At 37.4% G+C, this 22328-nt stretch overlaps 1 protein-coding gene across 2 annotated transcripts in view; it reads right to left on the reverse strand.

Annotated features, from left to right (window-relative positions):
• Positions 1-1091: 1091 nt before the first annotated feature.
• DHX15 (DEAH-box helicase 15) overlaps positions 1092-22328 on the reverse strand; it is a 48076-nt gene continuing 26839 nt past the window's right edge. For both annotated transcript variants that reach the window (XM_059817393.1, XM_059817394.1), the window contains 8 exons: positions 18921-19007; positions 17201-17350; positions 16933-17041; positions 15566-15757; positions 12424-12546; positions 9915-10105; positions 3522-3691; positions 1092-1657 (listed from right to left, as the gene is read on the reverse strand). In XM_059817393.1, the coding sequence (XP_059673376.1) occupies positions 1540-1657; positions 3522-3691; positions 9915-10105; positions 12424-12546; positions 15566-15757; positions 16933-17041; positions 17201-17350; positions 18921-19007 (1140 nt within the window). In that variant the 3' untranslated portion in view covers positions 1092-1539. The remainder of the gene's footprint in view (positions 1658-3521; positions 3692-9914; positions 10106-12423; positions 12547-15565; positions 15758-16932; positions 17042-17200; positions 17351-18920; positions 19008-22328) is intronic.

A 22328-nucleotide genomic window follows, 5' to 3' on the forward strand; every position in this document is an offset into this window, starting at 1 on the left:
AACATAACCTATTTTTGGTTCAGCCTTACAGCATGACAACACACAGTTCCAATTCCAGGGGAACCTGTTTCAGCAAGTGCTGCTCCAGCTCCTCTTTGCCTGAAGGACCAAACCTCAGGGTATTCCAGGGAGAGGAAAAACTGCAATCTGACCAAATATGTTAAAATTATAGAATCACAGAATGGGTTGGAAGGGACCTTAAAAGATCATCTAGCTCCAACTCCCCTGCCATGGGCAGGGACACCTTCCACTAGACCAAACTGCTCAAAGCCCCCTCCAACCTGGCCTTGAACACTTCCAGGGTTGGAGCGTCCACTTCTCGGGGCAACCTATTCCAGTGCCTCACCACCCTCATGGTGAAGAATTTCTTACTCATAGCTAATCTAAATCTACCCTCTTGTCAGTTTAAGGCCATTCCCCCTTGTCCTGTCACTACATGGCCTTGTAACAAGTCCCTCTCCAGCTCTCTTGCAGGCCCCCTTCAGGTGCTGGAAGGCTGCTCGAAGGTTTCCCTGGAGCCTTCTCTTCTCCAGGCTGCTCAGCCTCTCCTCATAGGAGAGATGTTCTAGCCCTCTGATCAATCTTACTATAAATTCCACATGGGATTAGCTTCCAAACTGAAAATGCTGTCAAGTCATGTTTCACTAAAAATCACTACAAAATTACAATGGCGCAATGTAATCTGACCTACAGTGTCACTTAAGTATTATTTGTGTTGATCTTAAACTGTATCTGAATATTGCCCAGTAGGGTAATTTCTAACTGGCCACAGACACTTTACTTAACAGGACATATTACCACAGTTCTGTCCAAGAAACATCTAGGAGTATGTTTGAAGAAAGCATTCTCCAAAAAATTCTGCATGCATTTCATTTCGAAAACAAATTCCTACATAATTTAAACAAGCTTGCAAGGGATCAAAATTGTATGTATTATATTGATGTCACCGTAACTGTGGTAGCTTAAGCATCTGCACTTTTAATATTATTGAACTACTGCCATGTCAATAAAACAGCAGTTTAACAGGAGACTAAATGGCTTCTCACGTGTTGATCAAAACAATAGAAATACTGACATACTGTGGCAAAAAATTAGTATAAATAGACTTTATTGAAGTCAGTACCTTTGTACTGAAGCTGAAGATCGTGTCTACATAAGCACAAGTTGTAACATTTCACAACTTCTAAAAGGAATGTCAACAATTACAACGATCATGCATACCATGGTCGATAATCACATTTTTAGAAGCATTTTCAACCATTTCTAAAGAAATGCTTATAACATTGTTATATATAGAACTACTTTCAATAAACTGCAAAACATTGATCAGCTTTTCCAGTATGAGCTACAGTGTCAACACAAAAGGGAGGCATAAATGTTTAATTTATGAAATCAGAATGGAATATTTACTGTAAAGAAAAATTAAAAAGCTTTCAAATAAAGGCCATTATTGAACCAAAGTGAAGAGCACAACTTGAACTTTGAATCCTTTCATCTCTTAAAGCTGTCCTCTGAATAACTTCAGTTCAAAGCATAAATTCAGTACTGCGAGTATTCCTTGGACTGAAGTTTGGCAATGATGCGATCCAACTGTCTCTTTGCTTCACACTGTGGGAAATTGCTCATGTCATAATATTGAGGGGCAATTTTCACCAGCCTGTCAAAAAAGGAAAAGTTTGTTACTAATACTCAAACTTTAAGATGCATCCTACAGAAATCCTACAACTGAGGGAAACAAAGATTCTCCATTGTTTTCAGCTCATTCTGCGATTCTAAGATTAACAAACTTTTACACTCATGCACACACATTTACATCTCAGTCCCATCCTGTGCAAGTGCCCGAGTCCAAAGCAAAAAAGCACCCACTTGAGAACTGCGAGATGCTCCTGCTCAGCCACACATCCCTTACAGACCCACACTGCTGCTTAATGTCAAAGTCCACAGGCCATACAAGTCCACCTAAATATCAGTTTGTGCAAGAGTACAGTTTGGCCTTAGCCATTTTAAGCTTAAAAACGCAGCTAAGGCCTATCATAGGATCCTGCTTTAGGCTATACAGCACTTGTTCAGAAAAACCTTTCTAAGGAAGAATTCAAATACATTTTCCATTAAAATACTATGGACAATGTATGTATGCTAAGCTTTCTGGCTTACGAATCTTTAAACTCTTTCTGCACAACAGCAGAATTTCAACAACAGTTGAAGAGCTTCCCATGTCCCCAAAGCTTCCAACTGGGCAGTGTAAGTACAACCTTAAAGATGGGCAAGACAATTCATATTTCTTCTTGTCTGCAGATGATCAGGCCTCTGATTTCCTTCATATACGCTCTATTGCCTAGTAAGTATTATGACAAGGCAGGCTCTACCAGTATTACTACCTGCTTTCTTAAAATATGAAGGAAGGAATGAACCCTGTTCACAGAATCGCAGAATCACTGAGGTTGAAGAGACCTGTAGGATCATAAAGTCCAACCATCAACCAACAAACACCACCATGCCCATTAAACCATGTCCCACAATGCTTCGTCCACATGTTCCTTGAACACCTCCAGGGATGGTGACTCCACCACTTCCCTAGGCAGTTTATTCCAGTGTCTCACCACTGTCTCAGTAAAGAAATTTTTCCTAATATCCAGCCTAAACCTCCCCTGGCACAACTTGAGGCCATTTCCTCTTGTCCTGTCACTCATCACTTGGGAGAAGAGACCAGCACCCACCTCTCTGCAACCCCCTTCCAGGTAATTGTAGAGAGCGATGAGGTCTCCCCTCAGCCTCCTCTTCTCCAGACTGAACAACCCCAGCTCCCTCAGCCGCTCCTCATAAGACTTGTGCTCCACACCCCTCACCAGCTTTGTTGCCCTTCTCTGGACACACTCCAGCACCTTAATGTCCTTCTTGGAGTGAGGGGCCCAAAACCAAACACAGTATTCGAGGTGCGGCCTCACCAGCGCCGAGTACAGGGGCACAATCACTTCCCTGGTCCTGCTGGCCACACTGTTTCTGATACAGGCCAGGATGCCATTGGCCTTCTTAGCCACTTGGGCACACTGCTGGCTCATCTTCAGCTGGAAGATACTTGTTCAGATCCTTCCAGAAAAATTACAGACACCTATGGCCAACAGAGGTCCTAGATCTTGAGAACACAGACATCTACCCATATCTCTTAACTGAAGTACACAAGTGGGTGCTAGGACATATCCCCAAACCTAGCACCTCCAAGCAGCTCCTTCCCAACAGGTTTACTAAAGTAACTGTTTTTAAGTCAAGCATCCCTCCACACACTGCATACAGAGCCTGGGCATCCAAGTTTCACACACAACTCCCACAAACAGAAACAAGTATCCACAAAGAAAACCTTTAGTCATCTACAAGAGCTCAGATCCATGCCATTGCTGTTCCCCAAACCATTTTAACAATATTAGCTTCAGGAAAAGTGAAAGGAATTACCTCAATTTAAGAAAGGAGAAAGAAAAACTAGAGCTTTACAGTAGGTAATGACTGTGTTAAGACTTTTGGCTTACCATTCTGGCTTGATGTCTGTACACGTCCGGATGTAATTCTTTGTTGTAAGGACAAACTCATTATAGAGCACCCATTCTGGTTTATGATCAAGAACAGTGGAAGGATGCAACTGCACCACCTGGTTATCTTTTACTGTTAAGTAATGCCCTGTTCGTTCCAAATGTGCCACCTAAGTAAAAAGACATTCTTTTGTTACCACAGGCAATTTTTAAAGGAAGTGGTATCACACTGACTGTTAAGTGTTCTATACAAAATATACTATCCCAACTTTCAAACCTCATCTAATTTAGCACATTACTTGACCACGTCAACTATTCAGGTCTTTCTATAGACACAATCAAGATGCCAGATGTTTTTGCTAACTGCCATGGTAAGTGTACATTCTAATATACAATTAGCCAACATACAAAAATAGTTACCACCCAAAGAGAAGAATCATTATTAGAACAGCAGCAATGCAAACAGAAGTATTGGAAGGGAATATTGTACAGGTTTGTCACAACACACAAAGTCAACTGTGGTCTGCTACAGACATCTGCCTCAAGCACTTCATTGCCATAGCTACTGTGGGACTGGTGAGCTGCAATGTTACCCTTTCAAGTTTTTATTAGTGCAGTGTTTCAGAAGTAACTTTACCGATGCACATATTATTCTGCAAATCCTCTCACACAGTGGGCCTGAAAACACGTCAGTCCAGTAATAATGGGAAGTTTAGTATGTCAGAAATAAGAACAGTCTTGTTAGAGCATAAGCTTCAGAGCTAGAAAATGTAGGTTCAGCAACACACTTCTGCTGCGACCTTGGTGAAAAATCAATTAACCTCTCTCTGACCAAGCTTCTTGCTCTATGAAAGGGAATAATGCCTACCTCGCTGAGATGCTTTGATACCTAGCTCATTAAGATTTGGTAAAGCAGACAGTTATCCTTAGAAGGATATCCTCTGTAAGAACAGTTAATCTAACAGAACAGGTAACTAAAATTAACCTTTTGATACTGGTAATTCAAGATGACCTCAGTACTTATTTCATTACATATCACACACACACACAAAACACTACCGTAAAAAGATTAAGCAGGACGGACAATGGCTGAAAGATGCCTGAAAGACACACTTTTAATCAGATCATCATTAGCTGCTCTCCTCTAACATAGTCTGGGTACTTCCTTGTTTTCTTGATTCCTAGATATATCTCACCTTTTTCTTTTTTTGCCTAGTCAAAGGTTAATTTCATCTATTAGATTAAAATCCCAGGATTTCTAAAGCAATAGCTACCTCAGATTTTAAGTCAGAGTATCTCCTTAGTAACAAATCACTACTTTTGAGTATGCTTCTCTTATATTTTATGACATTAATATCTAGAACATGTTTTAGGAGTGAAACAAAGTATTTCAATAGCCTGCAAATCTTTTCACCCAAGATTTTAGAGATTATATTGCTACTGTATTTCAAGTCTTGGGAGCCAACAGAGGCTCTTTTAAATGGAGATTAACAGTGCACTGTCTGTAATGATGTAGGCTTGATTTCACCCAACTCAATCCAATGTTTGCAAAATTAAATAGCAGTAGAGCTGCAAGCCAGACTAGACTAGAAACTCATCTGTCACAGTCCTAGCACAATCACAGCACATATGCTGCGGTGGGATTATGATTTTTTTTTAAGGATGTATTTTTTTAAAAAATCAATTTAATTTTTCAGATCAAAAGTAAAGCATGCATACAAAAATATTTGGATGCTTCATCTGTTTCTGTTCTTCCTATAAAAGGACAGAATTCATTTATTTAGGTTTCATTCTAGAAAGTGTGCTGTTAAATTTAGATCAATACAATTTACCTTTAGCACCTCAGTCTCACTCAGATGGATTAAAATAGTGAAGTCTCATCATCTAGCTTTCCCAATTTCCTTTTCCATGCCATTTATAATGATAGTAAAGAGTTGTATTTCTTGTTTACCTTGTATCATTCTGAAGTAAAAAGATTCTGAAATAACTAATTAAGCTTACTCAAAGAAAAAGAAATGCTACAGAAATGTACAGTTAGCTCTTAATTTCCAGGGAAGGACAGGGACTGGAATAACCCCAATTAAGAAAAAAGTGTTTCCTCAGAACACGGATATCAGGGATAAGTCACCTTTAAGTGGTTACATACTATTGTCACTTACTTGGATCCTGAGCTGACATTGCGCTATAGTATTTATCCTATTTAGATGTTTCTATTAAGTATGCTTGTTAGCACACAGATTGGTAAAGAATTTCAGGTTCAGTAACGCAACACTATCATGAAATATGTACAGCGAAGCTATGGCTCCACAGCAAGCAATGATGATCTGTCAGCTACTACATTTTCCTGCTCCCTCCTGGCCCAAGCTGTTTCAGCACAGCTAACAGAGCTGGTTCTCCTGCTTCTCTGAAGGTGTAAGAAGCTTGCCAGATCACTATGCTAGAAGAATTCAGAATGGGCTCAGGCAAGCACCAAGGTTGACATAAGGGAGCGAATAAGGATGCACAGGAGGCAGCACTTATGCTCCTTTGAACCCCTGGCATGCAACCAATTCTGTAAAGCCTGTAAAATACAATGGAGTGGTGGTTGGGCCAGATATTCTCCAGAGGTCCCTCCCAACCTCAACCATTCTGTGATTTTTGTGATGTTTTTCAGAGTATAGAAGACATGAGCTTCCACAGAAAGCACAGAATCATACAAAGCACGCCCAGGAAATGCGTTCATTTTTCAATGAGTAGTGGTAGTATGCAAGGTACCAGGGAACATACTTGAACCCCAAGATCATCAAGGAATTTGTCATGTATTCATATAGAACATTTGTGAATTAGGCTACCTGAACAAAAAACGGGGCTGTAAACGGAGGGAAAAGCTATTAATGCTATTGACTACACAGCACAAGGAGCTACACAAACATGACTAACAGGATCACAAAGAGCCAAGCCAGCCCATGCCTCTCTGCAACAGGTTACTCTACAGACTGAGAAAGCCTACCTGCTGATGATTTAGAGACAATTATAATGCTTTTATCAACATGACAAACCCACATGGAAACAGTGGCCACTATGGCACATGCCACCACAGGAAAAAAAGTTTTAGTTCAAGTTCTCATAACAGAGGTTTCAAGGAAGTCACAATTTTATTAAGAATGACACACCCTCCTCTGAAATTTTAAGTGTGCTTATTTATTATCATCTATCATGCCCTTGAACATAGAGGGGGGGCTTTAAAGACCAGGGCTCTTTAGTCAAACATTGTTAATCCAAATGCACTTAAAAGGGCAAAAGGAAGAATAGCATCATAAGATCGAACCTTTTTTAGATTTAAAGCTGAAAATTTTGGTAGGCTAGCCTTGACAGACAGCTTAGAGAAAAGATTGTTTCTTGTCTGTCTTTGAAAAAAGAATGCTAGCATGCACCAAAGGAGCAATGTCAATTGCTTGGACTTCTGCAATTTTTGCTTGCAGAGCACACAACAGTGTTTCTGAAGCTATTACAAAGTTTTAAACTGTTCTTCTGCATTCTTATAGAGCAAAATGAATACTATTAACTGCACTGGTGACCACCTTCATGTCCTAAGTTTATTTTTTTACCATTCTATTATTGTAGGAGCCTGATTACATAAAGACTTCAAAATATATATCATTCTATACACAAAATAGCAAAGACTGAGTAGCAGCAAGAATGAGATTTTAATTAGCAGTAAATAATCATCTATACCTAGTTTTTCAGTTTTGTTGCTAAATTACGATTATTTTGAAGCTGTACAATTTTCCAAACACTCTTCCTTCTTAAGACAGGATATGTCTAGCACTAAATTATGAGAAAGCAGTATTTCTCTGATGTATTTTATTTTCAAGATTTACTGGAATTCAAGTTTTTATTTAAATATGAGGGGTAAAAAGATGATTCGTCACCAGCAGAAATTCCACATTTATCAGTCACTGACACAACTGAAAGCAGGCAAATTTACAGTCCTTAGTACTAATTATACAATTAATACTATTTCAATAGTTGGTAACAGGCTCGCACTGTCTGACATCAACCACAGGTCTTGATTAGTACAGGAATTTCTACGGTAAAATTTTATGATTGGTAATTGCTTGGTGTCCTAAAAACAAAGTAGAAAACAATGCAGTCAATGAGAACTATTTCAGAAGAACGGCTGCTACTGTTCTTTCCACTTCACACTGCTTTTTTAAACTTAAGAGTTTGAAGAATCAACTTCTGCCATGTGTTGCTCAGACCATAGTACTTCACATGCAGAGACAATCTACCATACATGCACATGTTCTGCAAGTGCTCAGACTTGGAAATCCATATATGTTCTGTACTAAGAGGACAAAGACTGATGCATGCATTTCATCACGCAGGTTTCCTGAACAAGAGCGCCCAAATGCCAGAGCTTGAATATATGCTTAGAGAGAGTACAATGTGCATGCAGACTACATTTTTTAAATACTTGAGCTGCTGGTAAATAACGTCTCTTTTGAGTATTTATATTTTAAAGTTTTTGTAAGTATTTATAAGTTTTCTACTGAAGGTTACTCAAAGGAACATGGAATTCATGAGAGAAGGTTCAGAGTCAAGGTCAAACATGTACCACACTATCACGAAGGTTAAGGAGTGAAAGAAACTCAAAATAAAATGGACTCAAATGCATCAAAGGAGAAGAGAAACTGTTGAAATGGCTTCAACTCCAAATGCCTTCAACAGGTCTGCCATAGCTATCTCTTGATTGAGCCCAAAAATTCAATGAGGCATTCTGGGTTAGAGGGGTGGTAAACAACCTGTTGACCATGGAAGCCTAATGAGACTTCTGCAAAGGCTTTCATTTTCATCTATGTGAGCCTACTACTCTATTCACAGAAAAAATATAAAGTCAGATCTCCAACTCCTGAGCAGCAGAGGACAAAAAGTTACTTACACCAACAGTGCAGTTCCACATCCATGGGAGGATGGAAGAGTTTCACTCTGAGTAACATAAACCAAACCTGACAGGGAACAACCTCCTATAGATCCAAGCAAATGAAGGAAGCCATACTCTGCCAAATAAAAGTGCAACTGTGGCAATCCCAGCTGGGGCCCAACAAGGACTGTTGGGCAGAACTGTTCGGCAGAACTGTTCTTTGTCTTGCAAAACATTCACAAAATTAAAGGTGTGGGTGGGAATGTATACTAAAGCATCCCCCAAGCAAGATGAGGAAAACATGTCCCAAAAAGCAAGGACTGAACACAGTGACTAGCTTGCTTGTCCAAAGGGTTACAGCAAGTCAGTCTTTAGAACCATTTTAATATTTAAAAGCAGCCAACAGTCTTACTCTCCCATTTGCATTACAGTGAAATGCAGTTGCTGACATTGATAATCCTGTATTCCAAAAACCCAGAAACATGTTTCTGCTACAGACTGGCTGGGTGGCTTAGCCCTGGGAAAGGCACTGTTTCCTTGGCAGGGGGTTTAGACATATGTGGTACCCAAGTCTGTGCCCCAGTCAGGATGTGGTAAGCACATGCCTGTCAAGCTGCTTGCTATTCTAAGCTGCACAGCGCTGACCAATGGTTCCCTTTTCAATTGGTAAGCTTTTGTGCTCAAATGTCCAGAGTCAATGAGGATGAAGACTCACTCCTATTAAAGGTTCTGTACCCCTGCATCTGCAAGAGCCAGCAAAGGGACTCTTCTAGCCCCAGGGATGAACACTGAAGAGAAAAAACACTGCAGGAAGTGACTATGTAAAAAAAAAAAAAACACCACCACCACCCACCACCAAAGAAAAAACACAGCCTGCATTCTAGCTTGGAGGAATGCTTAACATGAAATGCAAAGCATCCAGGAGGTAGCTGGGGAGACTGGCTTCCACGCCATCCTGGTTCAAGAGGCAAGTTCAAACAGCATACATCTTGAGATTACACACCTGCTCCAGTACTTGTGACTCACGTAGTTTAAAAGTGAAATATAAATATGGAAAAGTATGCACAAGAAAATACTCTCCTTCCATAAGGATTACATATAATTAATGTTTAGATACAACTATACTTCCCCTATTTGTATCAGATTACAAATAATTTAAAATCTACATATTCTGCAGTTACTTTGAAAATGTTTTATGAAGTTAATTCCTCAGCCATTCAGAAGTCAGTGGTCAATTCCTGACTGGTCATGCCAGAAACAGTATTTTGATACTAGTAAGATTGCCTACAAATTCTCTTCCAAGTAAGATTTGACTAAAAAATTTACTACTTGAGTAATAACCAAGCAACCTGACAAGACTAAGTGGTAACATAGTTAGCCATATATAACTTAAGTAACATTCGTAAAGTTTTGATAAATTATAATAACAATACTAACGTTAAAAGCCACGTAAACACTGAACTATGTTCCCTATAAGAATGCACACATACCTGCATGAAATACCCAGTAACTAATGCCTTTCTTATGTTGATGTAATAGTCTCTGCTGGTAAAGTCTGTGCTTCTACGAGGCAAATTAAATCTATCCATGATTCGTGACAGCTGTTGGCGTACATTGTCTGCAGACATCAGGGACCTGTAGTTAATGAAGTTGTCATAACACCACTGAACCGACTCATGATCTGCAACATTAAAAAACATGAATCAAAAATGAGTATTTCATCCAATTAGAACAAGTAAATAAAACAGCAGCTAACTGACTGATCAGTCAGATGAACCAGAAAAAAAAAATCCATAAACTTTTATAAATGACAACAGCTCTTGGTTTATTCAGTCAATTTCTTGCATTAGATAACATGCCCAAATTGTTTTCTATTCAGGAAGCACATGGTCAGGACAAAAAAAAAAAAAAAAAAAATCAGCTTTTTTCCCCTCACCAACATAATATACACATAATCACTGATGTTTTTCTGAAATACCACATCAATAAATTTCACACGTTTCAAAAAACCACATCCTGCAACTACAAAAATCGTCTTCCAAACATGCAGTGTAAAACGCAACTCAACATAAGGAACACTGCACAATCTTTAACTGCAGCGTGCAATGAACACACAAGAAGGTTGTACATAATTATAATGTATTTGAGAAACCAAACTCTCCTTTAAGCATTCAACTAACAGTTAAGAGCTATACAAACAGACTAATCTAAGCGTGACGCACCTCACAGCGGTTTAAGTAAATGTAGGTGCCTGGTAAAATACAGCATCAGTAGCAACATAACTCTGTACTCTTAAGTCTTCTACTGCTGATAGCTCTAAGAAGAAATCTGTTAAGACAGCAAGCCTAAGCTATTCTGTCAGGATAAAAACCTGCAAGTTTAACGCCAAGAAACACAGCTCTTCCTAACAATTCCGTTACTTTTCAAGTGATGCTCTTCTAATCTTTGTCAGTTTAATAATCCAACAAAACCAGCCTTAACAAAATTTAAAACTTAAAGTATCTCTTGTTCAGAGAGAGACTATTCTTAATTTGCACTGAAAAGAAAGTTACATAATTTGAGGAAAGTTTAAGTTGTTTCTGTGCTTTATTTTACAGAATATATTTAAAATTAAGTACAAACGCTGAAGCTCTTGTACTCTATACAGTAGAACCATAACTGAAGTACCATAGCATGTTACTTTCTGTGCCATTTGAACGGTGCGTTTTAGATGACCCGTAACTGTTTTATATTGTTCTAGATACAAAGAGTAGCAGCCTTTTGTCTTCTGATCCTGAATCCCAGAAATCCTACTCAATATCACAGTGAAACTGGACAAAAGATTATTCACCAAATAATTCCATCCCTCAGTAACCTGAGCACGAAAGCAGTGGCATCCAGAAGCACGTACACACAAAATGTCTGCAAGATACTGGATCCTAGTAACTAACAAGCAACAGATGTCTCCAATTCACAGGTGTTCAGTAGCAGTTTCTTAGCTACTGTTTTAACAGTTTTGAATACTTTTGTTTGGCCTTTTACTCTGAAGATACCCTTATTTTGGATTGCCACATAATGATAGTGTGTTAGAACGTTTCAACACAAAATTTCTAGATCAAAGCTGCAACAAAAAAGGGGCACTGAGTTGTGGATTTTTGTTTTTCATTTTGTGTTTTATTTTTGTTTTTTTTTTTTAAACACAGGGTTAAAGACTTGCTTTTTCGTTTGCTTACAGGAAAATGCAACTGGAGCATCTAATTTAACCTGGTTGGCAGTTAAGAGTAATCTTTTTAGTTACCACCAGGATAAGTCAGTTTTAAAAGAATGTGCCACTTATGTAGTCATTTTTCAAGAGAACTCCTAGCTTCACCTGTCCATTCCCATCTTTTTCAAACTGCTAAAATATACTTCACTACACTGAGGAGGACCATACATTTTCCCTGAAATCCATACACAGAAACGAGGTAAACGAAACACATTTATCGTATGGCTCTAAGTTACTTCTCGGTGATGTATCACCCCTTTGCCTCTCAATCCATCCCAAGGCCTTATTACAGAATTCCTAACTATATTAAAAAGTTAGGATTAAAAAGGTTTTGGTTCTAGGAACATATCCTTCTGCAAAGTCAAAGTATTTTCTGCACAGCTCTCCCTGAAAAATTACAAAGTAATTATACAGATTTTTCTATAATTAATGTCAGATAACAAACTTCCAGTATTTCCTAATTATAGGAATGCTTACTTCCTTCTGTCCAAGGTTACCCAGCATTGATTTAAAAGCCTGGCTTATCTCCATACTCATCAGTTTATTACATGATCTCTTGGCTAGTTTTTTGTTTGTTCCTCACCCCCCCCCCCCCAAAGGAAAGTAGTACTTAAATAGCTCTTTTACATACTTGAAAAAAAACATGATGATTACAATAGAAGCCTTTCAACTGTCCTTGGAACCCAGGAATGAAAGCTGGCACAAAGTATTACAAATAATTACAAATAATTTTGCTAAAACAGGTGGACACTTACTTTGTTTGAAAGCATGGTAGACATTCAGCAATGTCAAATGATCTCCATCTATGTGGGCAAACCTCATCTTGGCTTCATCTGCTGCTTTCTTTGCTTCCGTGGGGCGAACAAAACACTGTGGGACTAAACAAGGTTGGTATGGGCCCAACACAAACGCCCATATCGATGAGTCACGCATTCACAGATAGAGGAACAAGGCCTAGCTAGGTCAGTTCACAGAGCATAGGGCAGGGCAGGATGGCCTCCAACTGCATCTTGGACTGTTTACTACCTTGATTTGGTACATCAACACCTAACCACATCTGTAAGACAAGAGGGTTTCAAAGCTACAAAGTACCTGATTATTTTAATAGAACTATATGTAGGCATCAAAATCTCTAGTCTGAAGGCCATCAAGATTGCCTATGTATACTGGAAGGCTAAACAGATCTTAGTTCAAGACCCAGTGCTGATAGCTCTACCAGGTGCTAGTACCCCATGGAACAAAACACTTTAATTGCAAATTTGGTTTCTATGCAAAGAAATGGACAAAGAAATGTCCAAAGAAATGTTCTATGGACAGAGTGAAGAAGGTAGTTCTGAAACTGTACTGCACTAGCACAGTCTAAACAAACATGAGTTTTATCACAAGTCTGCTACTAGACAGAACACATTAGTAAAGTTGAGTCCTCTTCCCCAGATGGTATTGTTATCAGCACTGGTATACAGAAACATGTGAATGAAGGTATTAATAAGTCTAAAGGTTGTGATGGTAGCGGTAGTGGTGGAAGGTTAAACTGTCCTTTGGCACTACTTGAAATAAAACAAACAAACAAAAAAATCACGATGTGATGAGCTTTCTCTATCATTATATTCTCTTACATAAATCTGACTCAGTCTGACTTGAATCCAAAAATCGTGGTTTAACATTCCCTTTCCAAATACAGACTACCAAACAGTATTGCAGCCAACTTAATTCATGGTCTGTCAACATTCTTATAGGTTTGTAATATCAATACTAATTCAAGAGATGTTGAAAGGAGTTATAAGAGATCCTCAGTTTAGAGATCTACTGGGTTTTTTTCTCCTGTTTGGTTTTAAGTAGATGTAGTTTTTAAGAGGTTAAATGTCAATAAAATTAATGCTAAGTAAGATGCTACAAATCCTTCCTCTTCACATGAGAACACCCTAACAGATGAGGGCCTTTTTGTGGGGTGTTATGTGGTTTTACTTTATTTTATTCTTAAATTCCCATAAAAGCCCCAAAACACTACATTTCAAACATATGTTGAGTTGAATACTGGATGGAACTTGAGAAAAAAACACACTCTGCAACAGTGAATCACATGGTAACAAATCAGAAAGACCAATGCATTAAAGAAAATGGAAATGCAGGTGCAAAATAAACACCCTGTATTTTGGGTCCTGCATTTGAAAATATATAAAGTGTATTTCAATTTCAAACTCAGACTAATAAAAGCAAATTCCAAATTATTCTATCATTGGCTTAACACACTGTTTTGAATAAGTAATACCACTTTCTATCCCACAGCAAGACCCCACAGCTCTTATAAAACAAAGTACAGTCATTTAATCTGCTCATTTATTCAATGTTCTTCTCTGCTCTTTTCTGTTATCTAGTTTTCCGTTCAGTCCAAACTATTAACATATGGATCGCTATCCAGAGCCTGACAATCTTTATGTGGACTTAAGGCACCATAACATACAGTCATGCCCCTGGTTTAAAAAAGTGTTTACTTTGGGAAATAGTCCTCACAAATACTAGGACTATGGGGGTTTTTTTAAGAGCAGAATTTTAGTTACAACCCATACGTTAATCAGCTTCAATCCAGTTGTTTTCTGGGGTTTGGTTTTTTTTTTTAACTTATTTATCATTACATTAATTATGCCTTAAAGCAAAAAAAGTATCATGGCCTGGGAATAGGTAAACAGAAAAATAAGTAAGACAAATCAGTTGAAGACCACAGACAAAAATACTAGACTTACTGTTCTGTAGTAGAGACTGGGGGGAGGGAGAGGGAAGGGAAGAGAAAGACAGGCACCAACCTACCACCACCTCCGCAATTAAGCCTACCATTTAATTAAAAAAAATTATTACGATTCTGCCCTGCCCATCTGCTCTGAGTCTGAACAATCATAACTCTGCAACAAACATTTTAGGTTGTTCTTAAATAACTTTCATACAAATATACTGTAAGACTAAACTGAAGCAACAGATTTTACACTTAGCCAACATTTTTTTTCCCCTCTCTATTCAACCAAGTTAAGCATGTAACCAGTACACCTGCATTGTGGAGAACCTGGTAAAATAGCACACCCAAAAGACAAGAGTAGTTATGAGTAAGAACATCCCCGTTTTCATAGTAGACTAAATCTTGCTGCTTGTCCTATGACAACTAACTACAAAATGAAGTCAGTTCTACATAATGGGAAATGAAATACAAGGCTTGCTTGATAACATTTTTCTCTCATCAAGCTCTCGACAAGCAGCTCTGCGCTGACGCAGTGCTACTCAAGTAACACAGCAAAGTACAGCTGTGCACGCAAATTAATTCTCATAAACATATATCCTCCCCCAAAGTTTTTCTTCCCTTTAAAAGTAATGGCTGTTCTTCAGCTTTGCCACTTAATGACTGAAAAAAGTATCATAATTTCATGTATAAACTTATGGTCTAATATAAATTACACTGTAATCCTTTTGGAAATACTGCAATTTATCAAAGTGCAGAAGAATGCACAATACAAAATAGATTTCACTACCTTAAAAACAGAATGGTTGAGCTGACATTTCTGGTCCTGACTATGAGTCTAAGAAGAAACCTTGTTCCATTAGCCTTATTCTTTCCCCTCTATCAACTCAAATATATACACTTTTAACTAAAGTTAGGAGCAAACTGTTTGACCATTTTATGCATGTTAATTTCTTAACATTACTATTCATTAGCTTCAAGGTCTCTACATAAACCCATAATGCTTGATTAGACCCATAATTGTTGATTAAACCCCTGTATGAAGTTTTAAAAAACAATTCTAATTTTTTTAGAAATATATTTGTATTGTTTATGTTTTTGAAGTGGAAAACGCAAATTTTTCCCAAACTGAAGATCTGCATTTTGTTTAGTATCTCTCTCCCTGCTATTACCTGACAACATGGCAGTAATAGATAGGACCTCATTAGAACAGTTGTAGTCACAACTTGCAATAACCATTTTAGCCAGCTGTGGGTCCAATGGAAATTCAGCCATCATGGATCCCAACTCAGTCAAGTCTCCATCATCATTTAAAGCAGCCAGGTAATTCAAAAGCTCTAAGGCTCTCATCAGAGTTTCAGGAGCTGAAAGAAAAAAATATTTAGGCAGGCACATTAATCAAACTCCTGGGAATAAGCAAAAATGAGGAAGCACAGACTATTATAAGCCATCTTATTTTTCTTTCTGCATTCAACTGACTTCCAAACACAAAATTCTTACTAAAATCAGTTATATACATCCAGACGTGAATGAAGGGGGGGGGGGGGGGGGGGGGGGGCGGGGGGAGAAGGATATCACTTATTTAGAAAAGCTCTTAACTGGGTCAAAAGCTTTGAATGTTTGAAGATCACTGCTTTTCAAAATTCAGACAGCAGTGGCATTGTGAATATTCAGTATCATAGTAATATCACTTCCCCTCCCCAATGCAGTGATGCGTTTTCCCTTGTTCCATACAAAATTAGATCGATACAGTTTAAAATCTCAGCTATATCAGCTTTACACAAATCTAAGCCTGTAAGAATGTTCTCTTAATCCTGCATTCCTCATTGCGAGTGTGTATCACACCAACAAAGAAAAACAGAAGGAAATCCAAAAGCTCTCCTGCTAAGCTATCATACATGCTGCATAGCACAAAGAATGCAATTGTTCTGTAGAGCTATTTAAAAGCTTACAGATTATAAATCATAATTTTATTTTAGGGGGGAAAAAACCAACCAACTTCGATGTATTTATATATGGCTGGTCTGTTTTTAATTAGCAATATAACCCAGTTATTTTTAAAGTCTATATGAACATTTAACACTGTTAGAAGGGAGACGCACATTAACTTTATAGTTTGAGCCAAAAACATGTATTCAGCTTGAAAAAGGCTAGCCAATTTTATTTATGTACAATTGTTAACTGATGCACAATTAGAATGTGTAATCAAGGTGATAAGTAAAAAACTCCATCAAGTAACAGATTTTCTAATGCCCATAATTTTGTCTTATCCTCTGCAGGTAAGGGGCATTCAGTAGATTTCTTGGTTCCATTAAAAGCTGTTACACAGACAGAAACATAAAAAGCCTGCTTTGATAAAACACAGAGCACTAAATTTCAGGATAAACAAAATACATTCCTTATGGATTACAAGAAAAACAGTGAAAAAACATAAAAGAATTTATCCAATGTTGTTGTTATATAAAATATTCACCAAAATAAAGATTTCAGAAGTCAAAGCATAACACTTTGAGGAAAGAGATAAAACAGAAATAGGTACCTGGAGGATCCATAAAATCAAAGTGCACCAAATCATCTATACCAAGCTTCTTGAGCTGCAATACTACAGATCCTAAGTTAGACCTCAAAATTTCAGGGTATGTGTTGTCCTAGGGGGGAGGGAAAAATAGAAAATTCAGAACACTTGTTCTTCCAAACACTTTAAACTACACAAGCATTCAAATTCTGATTTGGCTTGGTAGCATAGCACTCAACTACCTATATCGATCAGATATTCTTATATACGCAATCTAAAAAAGTAATCTTACCTGCATTTCAGTTTTGTAAGCCTTCTCTGTATAAAGCCTGAAGCACTTGCCCGGTCTAGTACGACCAGCACGGCCAGCTCGCTGCTGAGCAGAAGCTTTACTAATTGCAGTCACCAAGAGAGACTCCACTCTGATACGAGGATTGTATACCTATTTGAAAGTGGAATCAGAGCAGGAAAGAAGGAAAAGAATTAACACCGCTCATGGATAAGACAGCTATCTAAAAAAAATAAAGACTGCTTTAAACTTATTTTCAAAACAGAGCTTCTGACTGGGAAAAATCACAAGTTGTATGTATCTGAAAGGAGAAAAAAAAATTGGCTACAAAAGCCTTTGGATCAGTGACAGAAAGCTTCAAATACAACTGCCTAGAGAACAGCATTTACTTTTTATTCATTTGTAACAACTCCTGCCAGGCTCCCTGTCCTCCTTAAATGGGTGTATTTTTAGGTAAGATTTTCATGGCAGAAGAAATGTGTCCAACTTGTTCTACGGAACACTAAATGCCCTCTTGGTTCCCAAATAATTCAATGAAAAAAAGAGTTGTCCTGATACAATTATAAGGTTGAACAATCATGTTCGAGAGGTCAGAAAAATCTAACATTAAGGCTGAACGCAACTGTAAAAATCAGACCGATGACAAAGCAAGGGTACACGCAGACTGTCACAGTACGAAATATATGCTGGAATTTACTGTAAAATTTCCATTGCAGTCATACATAAACAGCAGCCTTGCCAGCTCATGGAAAAGATTATACTCTAAAAAAAAAAAAGCAGTAGTCAGATAGTAGTTTCAGTTGAAGAGGTTATTTGGTCCATGTTTTAACACCCTCCTGGTATGAATAGGTATAAAACATCTCCAAAGCTTTATTTCCTATTACAGAAGGTATTCTTCCAGTATAAGAACTACCTGTGAAAAAACCTCAGCTTAAATGGTGACTGAAACTTGTGTATGAAGATGCATTGGCTGTACTCACATTCTGCTGTATCTCTCATTTTGCAAAAGTTTAACTCGTACACATTGTCAGCCTTTTCAAGGAAAGGTGTAAGAAACCGAGTTATAAAGACAGTTATAGTCAGTGAAAAAAACTAAATGAAGATTAGAAGATCTGTATTTTATGCTTTCTTTAGTTATTGGGTTGGCTGTAGACAAGCTACTTCAGTTTCTCCAAACATCCCATGATGTTCCAAGAAGCACAACCCAAGCTCCATGACAATCTTCAGGGCTGCAACAGTACATTACAAATACTGAAAAGTAACAGTACTACCCTAAGTATCATTTCTCTCTTCTCATTTTAGTACTGGACTCTTCTACGCTAACATGACTTAAAAGAAGAAGAGGTGGCTTCTAGCACCATTTTTATTTACTTTCATACGATTTCTTGAGCATTCTCAAGCACAGACACACAGTACAAACCCACCCTTCCTAAAGTATCTAGGAAATCCATATTCCAGGCCTAACTCTCAAAATCCTCACATTTCAATTTTTGGAAAATAAAATTCTTCTGCGTTGCACTGTTTTGGACTGCTCTAGATATCTAAAGTTTGCAGGTTAAGTGCAAACCTACCATAAGTGAAAAAACAAAACAAAAAACAATCAAGATCAAGATTTCAATTGGGAAAAGACCTATTAGTGTTTACACAGGGAAGAGTTACCTAAGCAAACCAGATTCCAGTATCTTTCCTATTGTAAAGAAAGAGAAAATTAAGTAGTATTTACCTTCTGTTTTGCAAACCCAGGATCAATCACAAACACAACACCATCTATTGTTAATGATGTCTCAGCAATATTAGTGGACACAACAACCTGTCAAAAAATAAAACAGTAAATATAACTACTCTGTCCTGAAGATGAAGAGGTCTGATTCTGCCTCTGCACCAAGAATTTTCAGCAGACTTTCCTTCACTGCATCAGTAACTACCACAGCTGCGCTCCAACGCTTTTACAGGACAATCTGAAATCAACCAGATGAACTACTTCTGAAGTCAGAGCAATTTCTGTCCACTGTTTTTGCTCCCTTATGTCCCTATTAACAATATAACAAACGTTAGCTTTGAGAAAAAGAGCAAATATTTTACCTACAAAACCACTATTCAAATTTTTTTTCACATCTCTGGTACAAAATGATGTTAAAAGGGATCCACTGTCACTTGTCATCTGTTAATTCCAGCCTTTTAACTTTTTTTAAAAGCCTGAACAGGGCCAACTGGTTAAACAATATTAAAACAAAGATTATATAACTGTACCAGCACAGTACGTTGTTCTACTTTGTTTGGAATAAACCAGTTATCAATACATTCCAGCTAAAATCCTGAACATCATATATTTAATTGCAACTTTGTCTTTTTAAATTACCAGATATTCAAACATATTTACCTATTTTTAAGGTTACATTCTTAAATTTCTATAAACTTTCTGAAGGTTAAGTCTCATGCAAAAATTAAAGCAAAGGTGGCATCTGAGTTCTGAGGCTTGATTCGCCATCATCTAAATTTTATGTTCAGAGATGCAGTCTAACAGTCTATAGATATCATTAGCTCTCATGCCTGTAGTGACCACGTTAAACCAGATGTTATTAGGAAGTTTAATTAGCTACCTCAGAAAAGACCCAAACCCAATCACTACTTCATCAAAACTACTTACCTTTCACCTCTTAATTTCAAAGCATTCTGTCATTGTTTTCGGTTTAGCAACTAGAATTTGAGAGATCTCTAACCATTTGTTCAGAATTACAATGAGGCCGGTGGCTGCACTAGATTGATAATCCTGCTGATTTCTCTTCCTACTGGCTGATCACTTTGCCAATCAGCTACTTATTACCCTCAGTTTGTCTATTCTTAAGTAGACTTAAGGTCTAAGCTTGCCCAAATACTACTATATATTGAAAGCAATGCTTTGGTGAAAAAAAATTTGAAATTAATTTGGAATTATAGTGTTCCACCCTGAAACAATGTGCTACTTAAAACTCCTCAAACAAACAAAAAACCACCCATACACCTTTCACCTGCCCAGATTAGTCAGAGATAAAAGCCAGAAACTTCAATGTAATTAAGTGCCAACAGAAAAGCACAATACATTTTCATAAAAAATCTGCAAGTCATTAAAAATGCAAATTAAACTAGCACTCCCATGTTGAAAGGCTAGTCAATCCACATTCAGCTTGCTGTTACAGAGTGTACTTTACCTAAAAAGTCTCAGGTTTTGCCAGATCTACTAACTTATAGAAACGTCCATACCCAGAATCTCCAAATACCAATTACAGAGCAGCGTCAAAAGGTTTTTGTCCTGCTTTTAATCACCAATTTCTATCAGGACACTTCAATACCAATAACTCAATACTGTTAGTATGCTTAGTCCACAAAGGCCCAGCAATTTAACTTGAGTTTACTTAACTTGTATTTGAATCGTACAGAACTTTCCAAAGGTAGAAGGCAAAAACCAGTTATTTACACAGTGGATTCTGTTGTATGTACAGATCTCATTTCTTAATGTCACATTGCTTAAAAACCATAATTAATGAATGTAAACCCACAAGAAATGTAAGAGAAAACTTGAGGAAATTATGCCACATCTTTCAAGCCTTAATCAAAGTACAAAGTTACCTGGAAATCAAACAAATTAAATTAGTGCTAAACTACATAAAATAATGAATTGTACCTAATTAGCTTTAACTGCAGTTCTGCAGTTGCTGACACAGTTACGTTAAAAACGTTTTAAAATATCAGATTAACAGTTTGATACACTAAAGAGTTTTAGAGATTAAACAAGTTTGAAAATTAAAAGTCTATGTATTATCTATATACAAAAACATATCTATATTGCGTTATGTATTAACTAGTAATGCTTAAGACTCCTGAAACAGAAAATAGAATGCAGTTTGGAAAGAAGGGATAAGATAAGAAAGGGGAGTAGAAAGGCTCCTTGTTAAGTCATCTTGATCTTCCTCCACAGTATAAATGGAATACACCTTGATTAACTGTAACTAGTAAAAGCATTTTTTTATCTTTAATCTTAAGCTTTCTAGCAATAATAGCTGATCTTGCCTAGCACGTTTAATAGGACAAAAGAAGTGCTAAGTTATCAAGCTATAGCAGTACTACCTGTTACCATCACCACTACTGCAAGATGCTACACAACTTCCAGTATCTTACTTTTCTTTCACAAAGTTAAAGCCCGGGAGATACTTATTCAGAAACCGTAAGGACTTCACTTAGGTTTTTTTTATGACCATTAGAGCTTTTGAAATAGTTCAGACCTCCTGCTAGCTCTCTGTCCTCAGCAGTTCTAAAAACTAGGTTCAACTCCCACAGGAGACTGTGTGAAAGCAGACATTTTGTAAGATAGTGAGGCCCAGCAACGCATGGTCCTATCTTGATCACTAAGACTAACTGAAACTAAAACAACATTTAAACAAATTTACAAACACATACAGACACACTTTCACTTGTTGCTAGATTTGTTATGGAGATAAAAACCAAAAACACAGAAGCCAGAACATTTCAGCCAAAGCAGGCAAAGAGTGGTGTTTTGGGGTTTTTTTTGTTTGTTTTTTAAAATATAATGGCTTTATATGTCTGATTCTGTTGCTTACGTATTTTTTGCCTGCTTTTGCCTACAGTGGACATCTTTCCAGTATGGCAATTTTTCTTGTAGTAAAATAGCTGCTACACTGAGAGTGTCTTCCTCTTAGACACTGGTACTGGCTTTGTCCGTTCAACATAACAAAAGCTACACACTGCATCTGTTACTCTCTTATCAAGAAAACCAGAAACTATCTATTTTGAAGTGCACAGTTTTAAACATGAATGAAAATTTAATGAAATACACAGCTATCACTTCATCACTGAAAAGCAATTTCATTCATTTAAGTCGTTTGCTAATACAATCTTGTTGCAGCATTAGTTTCATAATTCCAGATTGAATGCTTTCTGCAATCAACTTCAATAGGAAAAAGAGGATCATTTCATTTAGATTTATTAAGTGATTTATTCGTCCAGAAGACTAGAAAGTTGTCACTAGTATCTACATACATTGTACTGCAAAAAAAAAAAAAGGGCAAATAATCAAGAAACAAACCCTGCCTCGAGCAGACAGTATGATTCAGCTTTGACCTTCAAAATCTTAACT

This window comes from Gavia stellata, chromosome 5, assembly GCF_030936135.1.
Source record: "Gavia stellata isolate bGavSte3 chromosome 5, bGavSte3.hap2, whole genome shotgun sequence".
Lineage (NCBI taxonomy): Eukaryota > Metazoa > Chordata > Aves > Gaviiformes > Gaviidae > Gavia > Gavia stellata.